Source organism: Aythya ferina, assembly GCF_964211825.1.
Source record: "Aythya ferina genome assembly, chromosome: 2".
Taxonomy (NCBI): domain Eukaryota; kingdom Metazoa; phylum Chordata; class Aves; order Anseriformes; family Anatidae; genus Aythya; species Aythya ferina.
Genome location: NC_140297.1, coordinates 22,023,563 through 22,039,089, shown reverse-complemented (window position 1 = coordinate 22,039,089; position 15,527 = coordinate 22,023,563). Strand labels below are relative to the sequence as shown.

Genomic DNA, 15,527 nt, shown 5'->3' with positions numbered 1-15,527 from the left:
AGTTAGAGCAAGCTACATAGACTACAAATGCTCTGCTAGCACCTGTCTTTTGTTCTGTTTGTATAGCTGCTGACAGTAGAAACAGCATCTAACAGCTATTGCAACGAAAGCAAAATCTGTATTAAAGAAGCCTCCTATCTGGAATCAGTTCTCACTGCTGACAGCAATCACTTTGTACTCTTCAGAAAATTACTACTAGTTTTGATAGTCAAAATATCTTACAATAAGGCCAGAAATGAGAGAAACAAATGCAACAAATGTCCTCACAGACTAGCGAAAATAAACTAGCCTTCCTTGGCATCTGTATAGCACGCACAGGTCTCAGAAGAGTAGAGCCCCAGAGACTTGGAACATTCCTTTATCTGAGTCAAAAAATAGATGGTCCAAGCAGTTCGGTCTTTAAACAAAGCCTCATTCTGAGCGATGCCTCTTTCTGCTTACTGCTTAAATAGTCTAGCATCCAATTTCCCACCTGTTAATATTCAACAATGATTGCAGAAATTTAACTTCAGCCTTCAAAGATGAACTGTTCAACCAAGCCCATTTTTGATTACTTCTCATGAGTGAATAACTGTTCAATACACATACATGGTTACATTAGATTGGCCACAAATCAATACCTGCTTATCTAGAAATACACAAAATTAGGCAGAAGCACAATATGGATGTGCCTGTGCAGGTGAGGTTAAAAAGCTGTTCATATTTGCACCCTCTCCCCCTTAAATTTAGTAAAAACCTAAACACGCAGCTGAAGTTTACACAAAAGGAGGCTGGGAAATAGCCTGCACTGAAGTGTGCACCTGTGTTCAATATTCACCTTGGTTCAGTCTTAACCTCAACCATACCAGGAACCCGCAAAGTGCACATCTAAATAATTAGAAGTTTTTTTTTTATGAAGCCATGATTTTCTTTTATTTGTTGGCATGAGGCGATCTCAGTCTTAAAACGCAGTCAATAACGTTTACAAAGCAGAACATTACAGTGTGTCACATTTACTAGATTATAAGCATAATTACATTGTTCACAATAATGGGATCCCTAACAAACACTCTAATTACACTATATAAATATTACTGTTGAGGGCCATATTCATTGCAGGAGATTTTTAATATACTTTTTTTTTTTTTTTTTTTTTTAAGAAAGTCATTAAGGCAAATCTTAGTATTTAAAAGCCCTCCCCTTGTGGTATATTCCAACCGGTCCATGTGTGTTGGTAACTCAATGATGGCAAGAATTATGTGCTTTCAGAAAGGCAAGGGTAATGTACCACTACCATTGTAGTACATTATTCCCCAACAGAAGTTAACTGAGGATTTTAATTGACATAATTCAGCTGTTTCCAGCCTCAATATTTCACCAGAACAGTAATTACCACTATTAAAATGTTTTCCTTTCAGAAATTAGACTTTGTAATTTGACTTTGATGAGATGCAATGGACTGGCAAGCCATGTTTCTGCTCTTTTCAAAGAGATGCTGTGTTTATGCAAGACTAGGAAACAGAAGTATTAGCAAATACACTTTTTAGTTCAGTCACAAAGCGTAAACAATTCAGAGACCAAACACAATTCTCCTTTAGTTGTACTGCTGATATAATTAATAAAAAAATGGTCTGAAATTTTTGACCTTTTTGATAGTATGAGAGATTTCAGTCTTCTAGAAAAATCAGTTCAACATAACACAATCTGTGCTAGGCGTAACACAGAGCAAGGTTGTTGGAACACAACAGCCCCATCACATCCAGGAGCCCAGACTTAACAAACCTAAATTCAGATCAGCAGCCTATGTATCACTTCTGTATTTCAACTGTCCAGGCTGAAAAGCATCACAAAATGACCAAGGAATTAAAAAGCCATTTTCCAAGATGCTGAAAGTTCTCCAAGCCAACTAAGAGAAAATACATCTTACATTAAGAACATTATTACAAAGACAGGAACCCCATAAAACTTTTCTGATCTTGGTGTGAGACCAGACTACAAAAACTGTCAGACTATGGAGACAATTTCTTAGCGCTGCTCTCACGTGAAGCCAGCCAACTATACCTGAGATGTGTTTCAGTTGAATCAGTGCTGGTTAATAGACTCCTTCCATTTAGTCAGTCCTGTTCACAATGGATTTAGCTACCCAAAGACCTTCTGTACCACAGAGCAGCAGCAGAACCACGCTGCATCCCTGAACAGACTGCAACAGGACAGAACCAAGTGCCCTCCACGTGGCCTGACAGAGTTATGGAGCTGCCTTGAACTAAAGACAACGCTCTAGTGGATCTGCCCCTTCAAAAACCTGTCCAAAATAACTTGTTTTCCCATTAAGAATAAACTACACTTGTGTATCACTTCTGACTTAAGCTAGGAGACTGTGCAGGGGAGGAATCAGTTCAAGGAAGAAAGTGAACAGTCTTTAAAAGTCTTGATTTAAAGAAAAACAAAACAAAAGAAGACATAAAACTACCTGGGAATATATGGCATCTAAACATTAAAGTAGGAAGAAAATGGTTTCCAGAGACTTGTTGACTAAGGCTGTGCTTGCGTTGAAGGTTACAGCATCAGACAGAACCAGTTTAAATGGGTTATTACACAGCTGCAGTCTCGAATCCTATCCACTCATCCCACTTGCAAGCACAGGGGAAAACTTAACTTCCAGTGGCTAGTTCATCAGAGATTTTTAATTTAGTTTTCTTTAGTCAGGGTATGGGTGTGAGTAAGTGTCCCTAGCGAACGACAGAAGCTGTACCCTTGCACGCTGCCTGCTAGGTTTCTGATCTATCTGTGTAATTCCCACACACCGAATTTCATGTTGTGAATCACTCTTAGGATACTACTCCATTATACTTGCCATTATTATTTTTCTACAAGCCATACTAAAAGCTGCACGGGTAAGCAGATTATGGGAAAGACTGAATATTTAGCGAAGTATTTAGATGAAATGCCTTGTGTCAACCTGTTAAATCAAAACAAAGCCCCCATCCACAACTGGTTTTGTTTGTTTGTTTGGGTGAAGGGGCTTGAGGTATCTCATGAGAAGGAAATGAGAGAAAGTAGCACAAGACAAGGCCGGAGGAAAGGGAGAGAAGACTTCTCCCTACAATGGCTTATTTTCTGATTCAACAGTTCAGATTGCTTTGTAACACAGGGAATGCTTTATGGACTCTAAGAGCAGAAGCCTGAAATTAATTCCTGTACTGCTCTTGTAGCTAAACTGCACAGGTGCAGCAGCCCAGCAATGCTCAGGAAAGGTTGACGAGACATACAGCGTTCTTTGGTCTGAACTTTACATGACTAAATGCATCCCCACCATCTTCCCACAGTTGAGTTGCAAAAATCTTCCCAGATATAGAGCAGACTGCCAAATACCAAGAAATTCATGTTCTGGCAATACCCAATTCCACTCGAGTCACCTTCTCATGATGAGCTGTGAGAATGAACTGTCAGCATCCCGGTTCCCTTCACCCACATATTTACAGTAAGATCCACAGTGTCTTAACAACTCTTCCAAGAGCATCTGCTGCCCAGTGTCATTAACAACTAAACTCCTCCTCAGCAAATGCTAGTAAAACTTGGCAGCCCCATGCCTTTGCATTCTCCTGTGAGGTTTCAGTCACATCATGAAGCCCCATTCATATGAAGCCTCACTTCACAAGACCAGAAGCAGCTTCCTTCCCCTCGCTCGATACTAGGAATTGCATACAGTGATTCACTGTGACAGCTATAGACTTCACCTTGATTTCAAGAGCTTGGTTGAGACGTAAAGTCTACAGGCTGCGCACAAAGCAATAAGACGACTTTCTTCATGCTCCTGCAAATAAGAATTGGCAACTTGTTATACTTCAAAGAGTTTAAGAACAAACAGGCTCTGTTTCACCCTGAAGTCAGTGGCAATTCTTTAGGAATGAAAAAGAGACTCTTCAGAGCAGATTTTCACTCAAGGCAAGTTGTCAAATATTATTCCTACATAAGAAGCAGCCGTTTTACAGCTCTGATATGATTTCTGAAACACATGTATGAAGGGTTAAACCCTACTATTCAGCACTTACATAGCTCCACATCGAGCATCCTGGATCTGGACCTCAGTTCCCTCCCCACACAGTGAGCCAGGAGCCCTCACCAGACATCTAGCATTCCTCCTCTCTGCTAGAAGTCTGATGTTGCCCTCTGTTGGAGAACAGACACTGGTTTAGATGGACCTTTTAGCTATGCTCCTCAAAGCTATGCTAGGAGCATTTAAATCAGTTAAAGCAGTTTGGAGATGCACATGTCTTGGATGTAACCCTTTCCAGTAAAGCAGGGAATCAAATGCATTTTGTGCCATTACTTAGCACTGACATTTTGATCCGGCTCTTCTTGTATTCCCAACCCCTGCCAAAGGAGAAAGAACAGAATAAAAAAGGAAAAGGAGAAAAGCAGGTGCAATTTTCCCCCCATTTTCTCTGTCACTCTTCTGTCATTGATCTAGGTTTTGATAAGTTTCTGTGGTGGCAGTGCCCTTCACAGCTGAAAGTGAGCAGGCTTTCTGATAAGTCTATTTCTGCAAGTGAGCTCCAGGATTATTTCACTTCAAGCTTATATGAAGCACTGGAAAACAGTAAAAATCCTCACAGCTTTAAAAGTAAACCAACTCAGGTGTTTGCGAGTTTAAGCCCCCCTTTGCTTTTCATCTATGAGGTGCACTGTAGCCTGGTTTTTGTATTTAGTAGGTACTGACATTACATCATACATTTCTGAAGGGTTTCTTAATAGAAGATCCAGATGAAGATCTCTATTTTAGTTTTAACTTGTAAATGAGAACATTCTTCCTTTTCCATTTAGACAAAGAAGCTGAGATAAAAAAGTAACAAAACCCAATCCAGCACCCAACTGGACGAAGGAAAACACAGGCCTCCGTGAGAGGGATCTGGTGCAAATACAGGCCTCCATCAGGGGAGCACATGGTATGTACACGGAGACAAACATTTCAACTCATTTCTATGTTAACACTGAATGTTCAGAACAAACATTTTCTCACTGCTGCTTGGAAAACAGTATCTGTAACACCTGGCTATTCATAAAAGTGTGTGCCAGTAATCTCAATAAAGATGATTCAAAGTTAACAGGAAATTGCTCATTGAATTCAATGGGTTTTGAATCAGACATGAAGTGAAATAAGGATTTTAATTACTTCAGATTATTTTATTTGGCACTTTCATCTTCAGAAACTTCAAGCTGCAGAATCCCTGTTGTTTTTTTTTCTTTTCCCAGAATGTTTCTCTAGTTAACGAGCTAATTAAGCAGTACCCAGGAACATGACGTTCACTGGTATTCCGAACCTCTAAAGGTTCTAAGGGAATATTTATCCAGAAGAGCTATTAAAATAGTACTTACTACTTGTCAGAAAACAGATTCAGAAGACTACACCAGTCTCTCATTAAACTGTCCCATCTATAAACAGGTCAAGAGTAATGCAAAGTAAGGAGAATTCGATATGGAATTTGAGTATGCCATCACGCCAGAGCAGATCCCAGGCAGGGTTTTCTTGCCAAACACAAGAATTTACTTTTTACACCTAGAGCGAAACACTGTGGGTTACAGCATAATAAGCCCAGGGCTGCAGACTGTTGCTTCTCCAGTCAGCATCAACAGGAACTCTTCATGAGCATGGATCCCTTGGAGTAAAGGTCACAGAGACATGAAATGTTACTCACATTTCACGGGGGAGGAAGAATTTAGAATACTAAATATATAATGCATTCTGTGCATCCAATATAACTGTACTCCTCGAGCGGGAGTCATGTTTAGATTAATTTGACAAGGGTTCTGTTATACTGAGGGAGAAGCAATCAGAGTCACCAAAATGAAAGAGGAATTAGCAGAGGGAGAACACAACAGTTTTCCTTTTAAATATTCATAGGCATGCTGATATCATACTTGGCAGCTAACTGGAGAATCCTTATCCCAAGCGAAGCATTCAGTACTTAATTTACACATTATGTAGTTCAAGTTTTCCCCTTTTGCCCTTCCTCCACATTCTTCTAAAGATGGATACTAACCTTCCGCACACTAAAAACACTGAACAAATCTGTCTCCTTAAGCTTTAGCTCTTTCCAGAAAGCAGATTTCTTTTTTGCAGTTAACCAAGGAAGCACTGCAGTTATGGAAATGCTCTTATTAACATGTTTAAATTATACCATAGCTTACTGATGTGATACTGTGCTAACAAAGCAATTTATCAATAAACAGATTTAATTTAGAAGCCAGAGACTAAGGAGAAGTGCTGTGAGCACAACAAAGGCAGAGAAGAGATTGCAAATGAAGTGACATCTGGTACAAACAAAGGACAAACTCTGTTCTTTGAGATGAATGCTTGGGATGCACTTAAGAGTTTGGAGAGAAATCCTACAGGGACTGAGGTTAGGAAGGGATTACTAAATTGAAAATTAACCACGTAAGAGTAAAGAACTGAAACCACATCAAAATAGTTCACAAAAATCTGATTTTTGATAGCTGATTTTAAAGTATTAAGTACAGGCTGAGTGTGCATGGGTATAAAACTGGATATAAGCATGCCCCCTCACTTTTCCACATCCTGAAGTAAAGCGTTAGCCAAGCTTTCTGAATGAGCTTGACATGCAAGTACTGTAGTGGACCACAGCCTTTTCAGCCTTAAGTAATTGTTTTATGAGGAGTGCACAATTCAGCCAAAAAGCTCTCCTATCTTACTTCGACATCAGGAGAAAAAAAAAAAAAAAAAAAAACCATGCAAAAAATTGAAGAGTACAGCCCATCAAGTTGAGCACTTTTGAACTTGCCCTCCCTCACCATTCTCTTTACATCCATCTTCTATTTAAGATGTTTTCCACAGTTGAGAGACTTACCAGAGATGCTCTGAATATCAGGTCTTGAATAGACACTAAAAGGTTGTAACTTCGAGGTCAAGGTCTCTTCAGCTTCTCACTCAGGAATATCCATACACCTCCATGCTTAGCAGTGCTTGTTTATAAAGCTCTGCTCTCACTGCAAGAGCGCCTAGCAAGTAGCCCATCATTTTCACTTTTCTTTATTGGACAGTTAGTATTTTTTACACCATTTTTATCACCAAAATGCTTTTAAGAGCTTTTTCAGGTCTGTTTTTCACTGCTCCTTGAATCACCTGAGTTTTTCTCCATTCAGCATCACGTAGACTGCCTTGCTGACACTTTTATCAGAGACCAGCCCGTCCTCTAAACACACACAAAGGGAGAGGCAGCAGTAAACACGCTCAGTGTTTAAAAGCAAGGTCAGCATGTGTATTTACACATGATTTTCTTATTGCAGCCCTTAGAGCTGGAAATGAATTAAACTCCTTCCTGGTGTGGGCTCCCTACACACACAAAACAGTACTAAAAGCCACTCCTTTCTCTAGGTCTCTACATTAGCTGATCCCTTTTTTCATTTTCAGCTACAGCAGATATTCCTAACAGACAGAATAAACCATGTTACCACAAATTACTCTTCCTCAGATAAAGAACAAGAAACTATTTTACTGTAAGAATTATTTTACTCTGCAGCATTTTTTGCCAAAGGACACCACTGGAACAGAGTAAGAGGCCAAACAGCAGTGTGAGGAGAAATGCTGTATCATTATACACTTCAAAACAACACCCCTGATTACTGGCAGAAGCAGAACACACAGAACACAGACCAAGAACAAGTATACAGCACTATTTCCATTTTCCCCTCGATCTATACTACCTCTTCTTACCTCCTTCCTTTAGTATCAGCAACAACAAAAAAAATCCAGTTTGTTTGACAGCAAGCTCTTTAAGATGGTACAAAATTAAGCTCTTTGATGAAGTCAGTTCATGTGAGCAAAACACCCTACCTTTTAGGATGCCAGTTTCAAAACAGTCTATTTTGACAAGGGGATTTCTAACAATTTTAGATTACAACCTGTACAAACATGTGGAGAATCAGTTTACGTGGGCTTCCACAAAAAACATTACAGATATTTTAAACCATTGGGGGAGAAGTTAAGGCACACGAAATTTGTACTGAAACATCAGAAAGTGTTGAGACTTAGAAGAAATAAAATTGCAACAGTTATGTTTCAATAAGAAAAGAGCACTACAACTTCTGAAGAACTGTCAGAGACGACTTATTTGTGCCTGGTGCTGTATACAGTTTGCACGTTGACTTGTGATGCAAAGCTGACTGTCTCTATGCATCACAAAATATAACTATTTGCTTTGAATCGGGGAAATTTCGTGATGCGTTCTTTATACCATTACAGAGCAATAATCCTTCACAAATTCTTCTGCTTCATTCTCCCAAAGCTTCTTAAAAAACAAAGCTTATGTTATTTAAAGCTGAATTGCTCTACCATCTGTACTTTCTCAGAACCAAGGCTTCTTTCAATCTTCCCCCCCTTCAGGGAGAAAAGCAAAAAGCTAACAAAGTATTTCATCTAAACATTTGAGCAGAACTCAGATGTCATGAATTTAGTCAGGCATACGCAAAGGGATCTCCTTTTCCCTCCTTCTCATCTCCCCCTGTGCATGCTTTCATAGATCTCCCTTCAGAGATCTCTGCATCAGGAACAGGAATGATATACGAACTGAAATGAAAGGCTTGCAGTTAATTTAAAGCACCGTCTGAAACATGGCTGAGAGGCCGTTATCTCAAGCAGAAGTCTTATGTTTTGGACCCAGTCATAGTTTCACTCCACCAGCAGCTTGCTTGCACCCTTTTGAGGTGTATCACGCCACTACAACAGCATGAATAATGTGCCAGAAGGAAGCAGAGGCAGAACCAAAGCAGAGGAGAACAAATGAAGCAACAAATAAGGAGTACACGGACATCCACTTCCCTCCTGAGGTCTGGGAGGGATAGAAGTCACTTAATATCAGGCAAAACATAAAGCACCAGGCAACGCCAGTGGGAGACACCTGCAAAGAAGCAGTAAGCGGAGTGAGCAGCATAAAGAAAAGGAGAGAAGTTTTGAACCACAGGATGACTGGTCTGCTGGAAGACAAAACGCACAAGAATGATAAAGGGCAACTATCAGGCTAAGGAACAGGATTGATGAGAAAATCTGTTCCAGCCGGATCTGAAAGTTGATTCAAGAATAAAATTCAGGTATGGAAACAGGAACCAGCAGCAAAAAGCTAATGGACCACCTCACAAAAAGGAAGGGACTAAGAACGAGTTAAGAATTGCACTTGAGTATCAAGGAAGAAGCAGAGGTGAGGAAAGAGCAAAGGATGGTAACAGGCAGCAGCTCAGAGAAAAGGGATAGGGGGACAGAGAATGTGACCTCAGGTAGTACGTGGGAGATTTCTCAAGCAAAACAGTTGCTCCTAATCTCTCATCATTTAGTCATGTAATAATACTGGGCATAGGATCAGAGAATGAGAGCAGAAGGATAGAAAAAATATTCAGGAGCAAGCTATGAGCAACAGACACCTCCTGAGGTCATTTCAATATGGCAGAAGAATATGGTAAAGCTGGGAAGCACAGGATCATCTGAGGTTAAGGAGAACGAGGAGAAGAGCAAACCTAAGCTACTGTTCACGACTACCTACAAGTCAGACTGAATTGCTAGCAGGAAGAATTCTTTCCATGAAAGAAAGAGCTAAAGATACTCAAACAGTGACCTCTAATGGTCAAACCACAGAGTCACAAGCTCCAAGCGTAACAATACAGAAGCCAGAACCTCTGAATAAACTACCCAACTGATTACAGAGCCAATTAATCCATCAGGTAGCTATGTCAGGTAATTGTTACAGCAGTTACAAGTCATCAAAAACTTGCAGTGTATCCCTAAAATAAGTGAAAATAAGACATGTCAAGATGGCAGCACAATACTTGTGCACACAGTGATGACCAGCACTTGGATCTGTTGTCAGTGAAGAAGTAACCTTTAACACCCTACATGCTTTCCCAGCATGGGTCTCCCTCTGTGCTCTCCTGGATCAGACTGTGGTTAAGCCGAGTGTCTGAAAGCTCCCCAAGCACACTTCCTATTCATGATGCAGTACAAGGGTTTTAATTGTTTACTTTCATCACCATACCAGTAGGGATATAAATGTGATTATACTAGGATGTGAAATTGTGTATACGCTGTAAGCAGTTGAAGAGTACATGGAGTTAGTCTAGCTATCTGAGTCCAGAAGTTTCATTACCATTTCATACTTAATGGCAAAACAGATCACAAATGCTGCTCTGCAAGAAAAACAGTCAGATGAGACTGAAGCCATAGCATACATGCCATCTTAGGTGTTTCCTTTGAATAAGGAAGTTCCTTTATTGCTAATTTTACCCCAATTATCGTTCGCTCACCAACATACTGGCACAAAGGGACCAAAACGCAAAGTCCTGGTCTGTCCTGCTGCCTTTCACTCTCGCCTGCAGAGGCACCATTTCCTGGAGGTGGCCGTTCTGTGTTCTAGTACAAACAATCTTTAAAAAATTTAAGCCCAAATCACAAAGTGATACACACACTTTATTCCCAGCTGCATAAAAATAATGTCATGCTCACTCACGTGTTATATTTTTCCCTCGCATAGCTCCAAAACATTCTGCATGAAATGACACAGGTGGAGTCACAGAGGAGAAAAGATGCCCAGCCTTGGCAGCATGCGTCCTCTCCCCAACCAGGGCTCCCCTGGACACCTCCTTATTCTTTAATTCCTAACAACGGCCTCCCAGAACTGCTGCGAAATCACAAGCTTTCGCTTTGAGCGATGTAGCACAAAGTTTGTTTTGTCTGGGTACCATAACAAGTTAGAACACAGATGTGAGAACAGTGTGTGTGCCTGGCCAGCCTGCTCAGGCATGGTTCCACAAAAGCCTATCCTGTGGCTCCAGCCCCCTTCTTCCCCCTCCAACACGCCTGTCTCAATCCCTGCCACCACCTGTGCTCTGTTAGCTATCCCCCTGCACAGGGATAGTGACACCTCTATGTCCCCAGCTCCCAACAAACGTTAGGGAACAAAGACAACTTGGGCGCACCCACCCAAATTAATGTGTCACACTGAAGGACTCCATCATTCACCCACTGGTTGACACAGATTTGGGGAATACTTGTCAGGACTTTTATGCCATTTTACTTTGGTGTCAGCCAACGGGTTCAAGAGATACCAGGGTCAGACCAGAAAACCCATACAGGCAGACAGCACAAGCATGACTCCTCAATTCTGCTTCTCAGCTGTACAGCAGATAGATGGTTTGGCTTTAAATGATGGAACAAAAAACTCCCACTGTAACATATGGGCACACTGGCCCATATGTCTAAGTTAAGGAAAAAAAAAGACAAGTACTTGCTTTCTCCCTCTGCTTTCAACTGGTTTGTCACAAGAGACCCCAAAATGGAATCAACCCAGGTTTGTCACTCACACAGCAACTGGTTCAACAGAGCTGCAGGAACAGCTATTCAGCTTCCCCTAGAGTTTTGCTTCCCATTTTGAGGCTGTTCTGCAAGAAAAAGGTTCTCATCAAGCAGCAAAAGCATGATTGCAACTCTTTCGTAAGTTACCTGGAGCAGAGGCAGCCAGTTCAAGACTCCTGCATTAGCACAGCACCGGGCAGCTGGAAAACATCCAGTCTAATATCCTCCAGAAAAATCAGTGTGGATTTGAGTACTTCTAACAGAGAACGATTTACAGAGAGGTAAATGCACAAGCACCAGCAGCATGAATGAAGTACTAAAAATATTACTGAAAAAGCATGCCACAAAAAATTTCTAAGCAGTATGATGGATCTACTGGTGTTATCTTCAAACTTGTTAACAAAACTTCACTTACTTCTAATGGTTTGCTGGCAAAAATATGAAATATGGTTACATTAAAATATGCATGTCCAGTTTTTACATATATTCTTTCTTCCAGATAGACATATTTACTCTAAACAGCAGAAAAAACAGCAAGCAGAACACTCATTTAAATGGCAGAAAACTAGTAGAAGATGCTAATATGACCTTAGTGCAGCATGTCAAGTGTCACTGCCACCAGCTTCCTAGCCATTTTAAGAGCAATCTGCTAAGACAATTAATTACATAGCTTAAAAGATTAGGTCAACAGTGTCAAAAACGAGACTATAAACTTGAAACTTAGCCTTTTTAAAATGTGTGCTGTCTATTTAAGTGTTTACATCAGTTTGAAAGAATAGGAAGCTTCAGACTTGACGAGTTACTTCTCAGGAGAAGCAGTGGTTTTACCTTCCCATAAAAGAAACCCGAACAGAGATAGGTTGACAGAATCCCTTGCCTGACAGACCAGGTATCCTTGCAGCCTGCTGATCTAAGGGCTACTTTAGAAGAAAGGAGCAATTTAAAACTCAAGCAATTTAAAGTTCAATTTAAAATTCAATAGAATACAGATTTAGAGTAGTGCAACCCTTAAATCGATATTTTGAAAACCAAAACTATTTCTAAAAAGAAAAAAGTGGCCTAGTCTGGAGTTTTCTTGAATAAAGAAAACCTGAAAGTATCCTTCTTTGACTTACTCCTCTTATCTTCTTCCTCCCCTAGTCAGGTCTTCAGCTAAGACTTCTAACCAGGATATAGATTGGTTACTTACCTTATAATTTTGGCACTTATGCTGAAGTATGTCAACCCTCTCCTGGCTTAATTCTCAGACAGGCACGTTTACCCTGATCTGAGTCTCTCTGCGGGAGATCCAGCCTCCCTCTCTTCCTCAGAGCACAACAGCTATCTGTGACATACCCAGCCAGTCCAGCTACACTTCAGATTTGTAAGGTGCCACAGGGAAGAAACAATCAAGTCTCTTGAAAGTTTATTAGCTTCAAAAGTTGTACAATTAAAAAAAAAAAAGTCTTATGTTGGTTAAGCTTGCCGACAGTAATGTTTACAACCCATTTCACCCCTGTGCCATACCCACAGTCATTCAGAAGATACCAGAGCAGACAATGAGCAGCAGAGAATTTCTGCCTGGCAGCTCTAGGTACAATTCACTTAGCCCAACGTTGAATGACTTGTCTGACCTAGTCACGGAGGCTTTAGACAGAGATGAGCAGAATGAACTGCTGTCTCAAGATGCTCACAACCCTCCAAAAGCTGCAGAGAAGGTTTCAGTGGCAGGATACAATTACCTGCTTAATTTTTAGGCAGCTCAAGTTCAGAGACAGGCATCTCCTTGCAGTGACCCTGCAAGAACACAAAAGCCACCAGACTGGGCAGCCAGTATCCCAGCTCCATCAGTGGCTGATACCAGACAGCACACAGCAATAACCTGAAGTTTATCATAACATTTTCCTGAAACAGCTGCTCACTTCCAGCTATTTGTAACCTTTTGACCTTCTAAACTACAGGTCGATCTGTGTGTTTAGTAACGATTCTTACAGTTTTCCTCCCCGTACTTCGCCCATGAACTCACTCATCAATTATTTATAAATTTGACCAGTGCAAATCAAAAGTTCTTCAAAAATGTAAGAGGGTTTTATTTTTTTTTTTTATTTTTAAATAGGGACAAAAACTGGCGAGATACCAGTCTAGAGGACACTATACAGTCAGGAATAGGGCCTGGAGTAACTACTTCGTATTTCTCACAGCCACTCATACACTGCCCATAATTTTACCTATTTCGTACTACTACTTCAAACCCTTTAAGCTATGCATTAATGACCAACTTGCTGCAGCCAAAGAATTAGTGTTCATGTGGTAGAATCTAAGAATATTTTTACTTCATGCTTAATCCTCTGAAAATGTTCAAAACCTTAAGCTAGATTTTCATATTAACACGTTTTAAGTAACACACACGATCTTACAGTTCATGCAGCAAATGGATTAGAATTTGATGGGTTTGTTTTGCTTTTTTACACCCCTCTCTCAACCTGTAAAACTTATGCAGAGCATAGTCCGGTGCATGCTACAGAACTGCCCGGTCCTCTCCCCAACACACGCTCTTTGGCAGTTCCACTCTCTTCCCCACTTCATGCACTCATAAATAAATCAGTTCCAAAAAGCAGAGGAGTGTTTGAGGTTGACATCCACTGATGTATGCAGAGAACAGACACGGACAAACAGAACATCAAAAAAAGAGAACTTTTCTTCTCTTTACAAGATACACAGTAGCAGGGTCTATATGAACCTCACTCTTGTATTTAACAGCCAAAAAGTAGAAATGTTTGCACAACACACAAACGAGTAAGCCTGAAGCTTGCTCCTACAAAGAAATAATTTAATTTTGCCTCACAAGAGGCTGGCTGATATCCCGCTCCATTAAGTTCAGTCTCACATCACCTCTCTCTCATGATATGATATTCACCAACACCTCAGCTGAGACGTCTTTACTATGGAAAGCGATAACTGAAGTATCCAGAAGGTAGTAACTGAAGGTGTGTGCAGTACAGCCAAGAGACTCAAAAGATGTTGTTTTTTTTTTGTTGCCAACAGCAGACCACTTGACTTTCATGCCTGAAGCTCTCACTCAGTTGGCCTTCCTCACATGCATTTGGTTATAGACACAATGCAGTTGAGCTGTAGTTTGCTTTCACTTGCTTCAGTCAACTTAATTATCCTTCTACTCAAATACGAACTGCAGTTCAAAAAAGTTGGTAAAACTTGAAAATTGTGGCAGCGACTGGATTTTTTGACTTAGCTGGTAACATGACTGAAAAATCACCGATCTTCTGGTACACGGCTGATCTGTATTGACGTTAGAAAGGCACGTTGAATGTATCTGCTAATTCACATCCTCAATCTTTTTTTATTTAGGTAAAACACTTCAAGAACCTCACCCTCTTAGCAGTGCTGCTGTGCTCTATAGAAACAAACCAGTAGTGGCAGCTTCTAAACGCTGCCTAACAGCCTGCAGCGAAGTCAGAAAAGCAGAGTATACTTACTGGTAAGCTTGTTGTGACTGAGAACCAGCTGTGTGATATGAGACAAGGTAACTGTAAACGAAGAGAGAAAAAAGTTAGTTTATGAACAGCGATGGCCCATTCCAGCTAAAAAACATGTTATTCTCCTACTCTAGTAACCCCAGATCATAGGCACTATTACGAATATCAAGACAAGCTCCAGATATTTACTGAAATTGCCTTAATGATCTGACTGATCCCAGCCCCTCGTACTCCTACTTACTGAGCAGTGAGTATGGGGCTGGGGCAGCTACAGTCTGGTATTCCCCACTACGCACCCTCACCTGTGTTTGTTCTTGCCTACTGTCATTCTCACACCCCTGCTGCTTTTTCCCCTAGAGGCTCTACAGCCCACAATCAACATCACCTGGCCAGAACAACATGCTGAACAGCCAGAGGAGAAACTCACACCTTGAAGACATTGTTAAACATCTTCCCTCTCCCTCCAAAAAGTCTGATGTGCTTTGAACGAGAAAAACTCATTTTTGTCCTCCCCTACACCTTATTCCTTTCTTCCAACACAGTCTCTCCAAAAAGTGCTACTAACTACAGGGCTGCCCCTCCTGAGCAGCCTTGAAGTTCTCCCTAAGGACAGCTGTAGTGCTGCATCTCTCAGCAATTCCCAGAAGCACTAAGCATCACTAACACAGGCAAATGTAAGCCCATAGCAGAACTAATGCAGTCACTCAAAGGCAAAAACA

The 15,527-nt window shown here is 40.8% G+C and overlaps 1 protein-coding gene across 3 annotated transcripts in view; it reads right to left on the bottom strand.

The window, feature by feature from the left end:
- The window catches only part of RSU1 (Ras suppressor protein 1), a 98,433-nt gene that overhangs the window by 75,312 nt on the left and 7,594 nt on the right, over positions 1-15,527 (bottom strand). For all 3 annotated transcript variants that reach the window (XM_084510520.1, XM_084510522.1, XM_084510521.1), the window contains exon 3: positions 14,809-14,859. In XM_084510520.1, the coding sequence (XP_084366646.1) occupies positions 14,809-14,859 (51 nt within the window). The remainder of the gene's footprint in view (positions 1-14,808; positions 14,860-15,527) is intronic.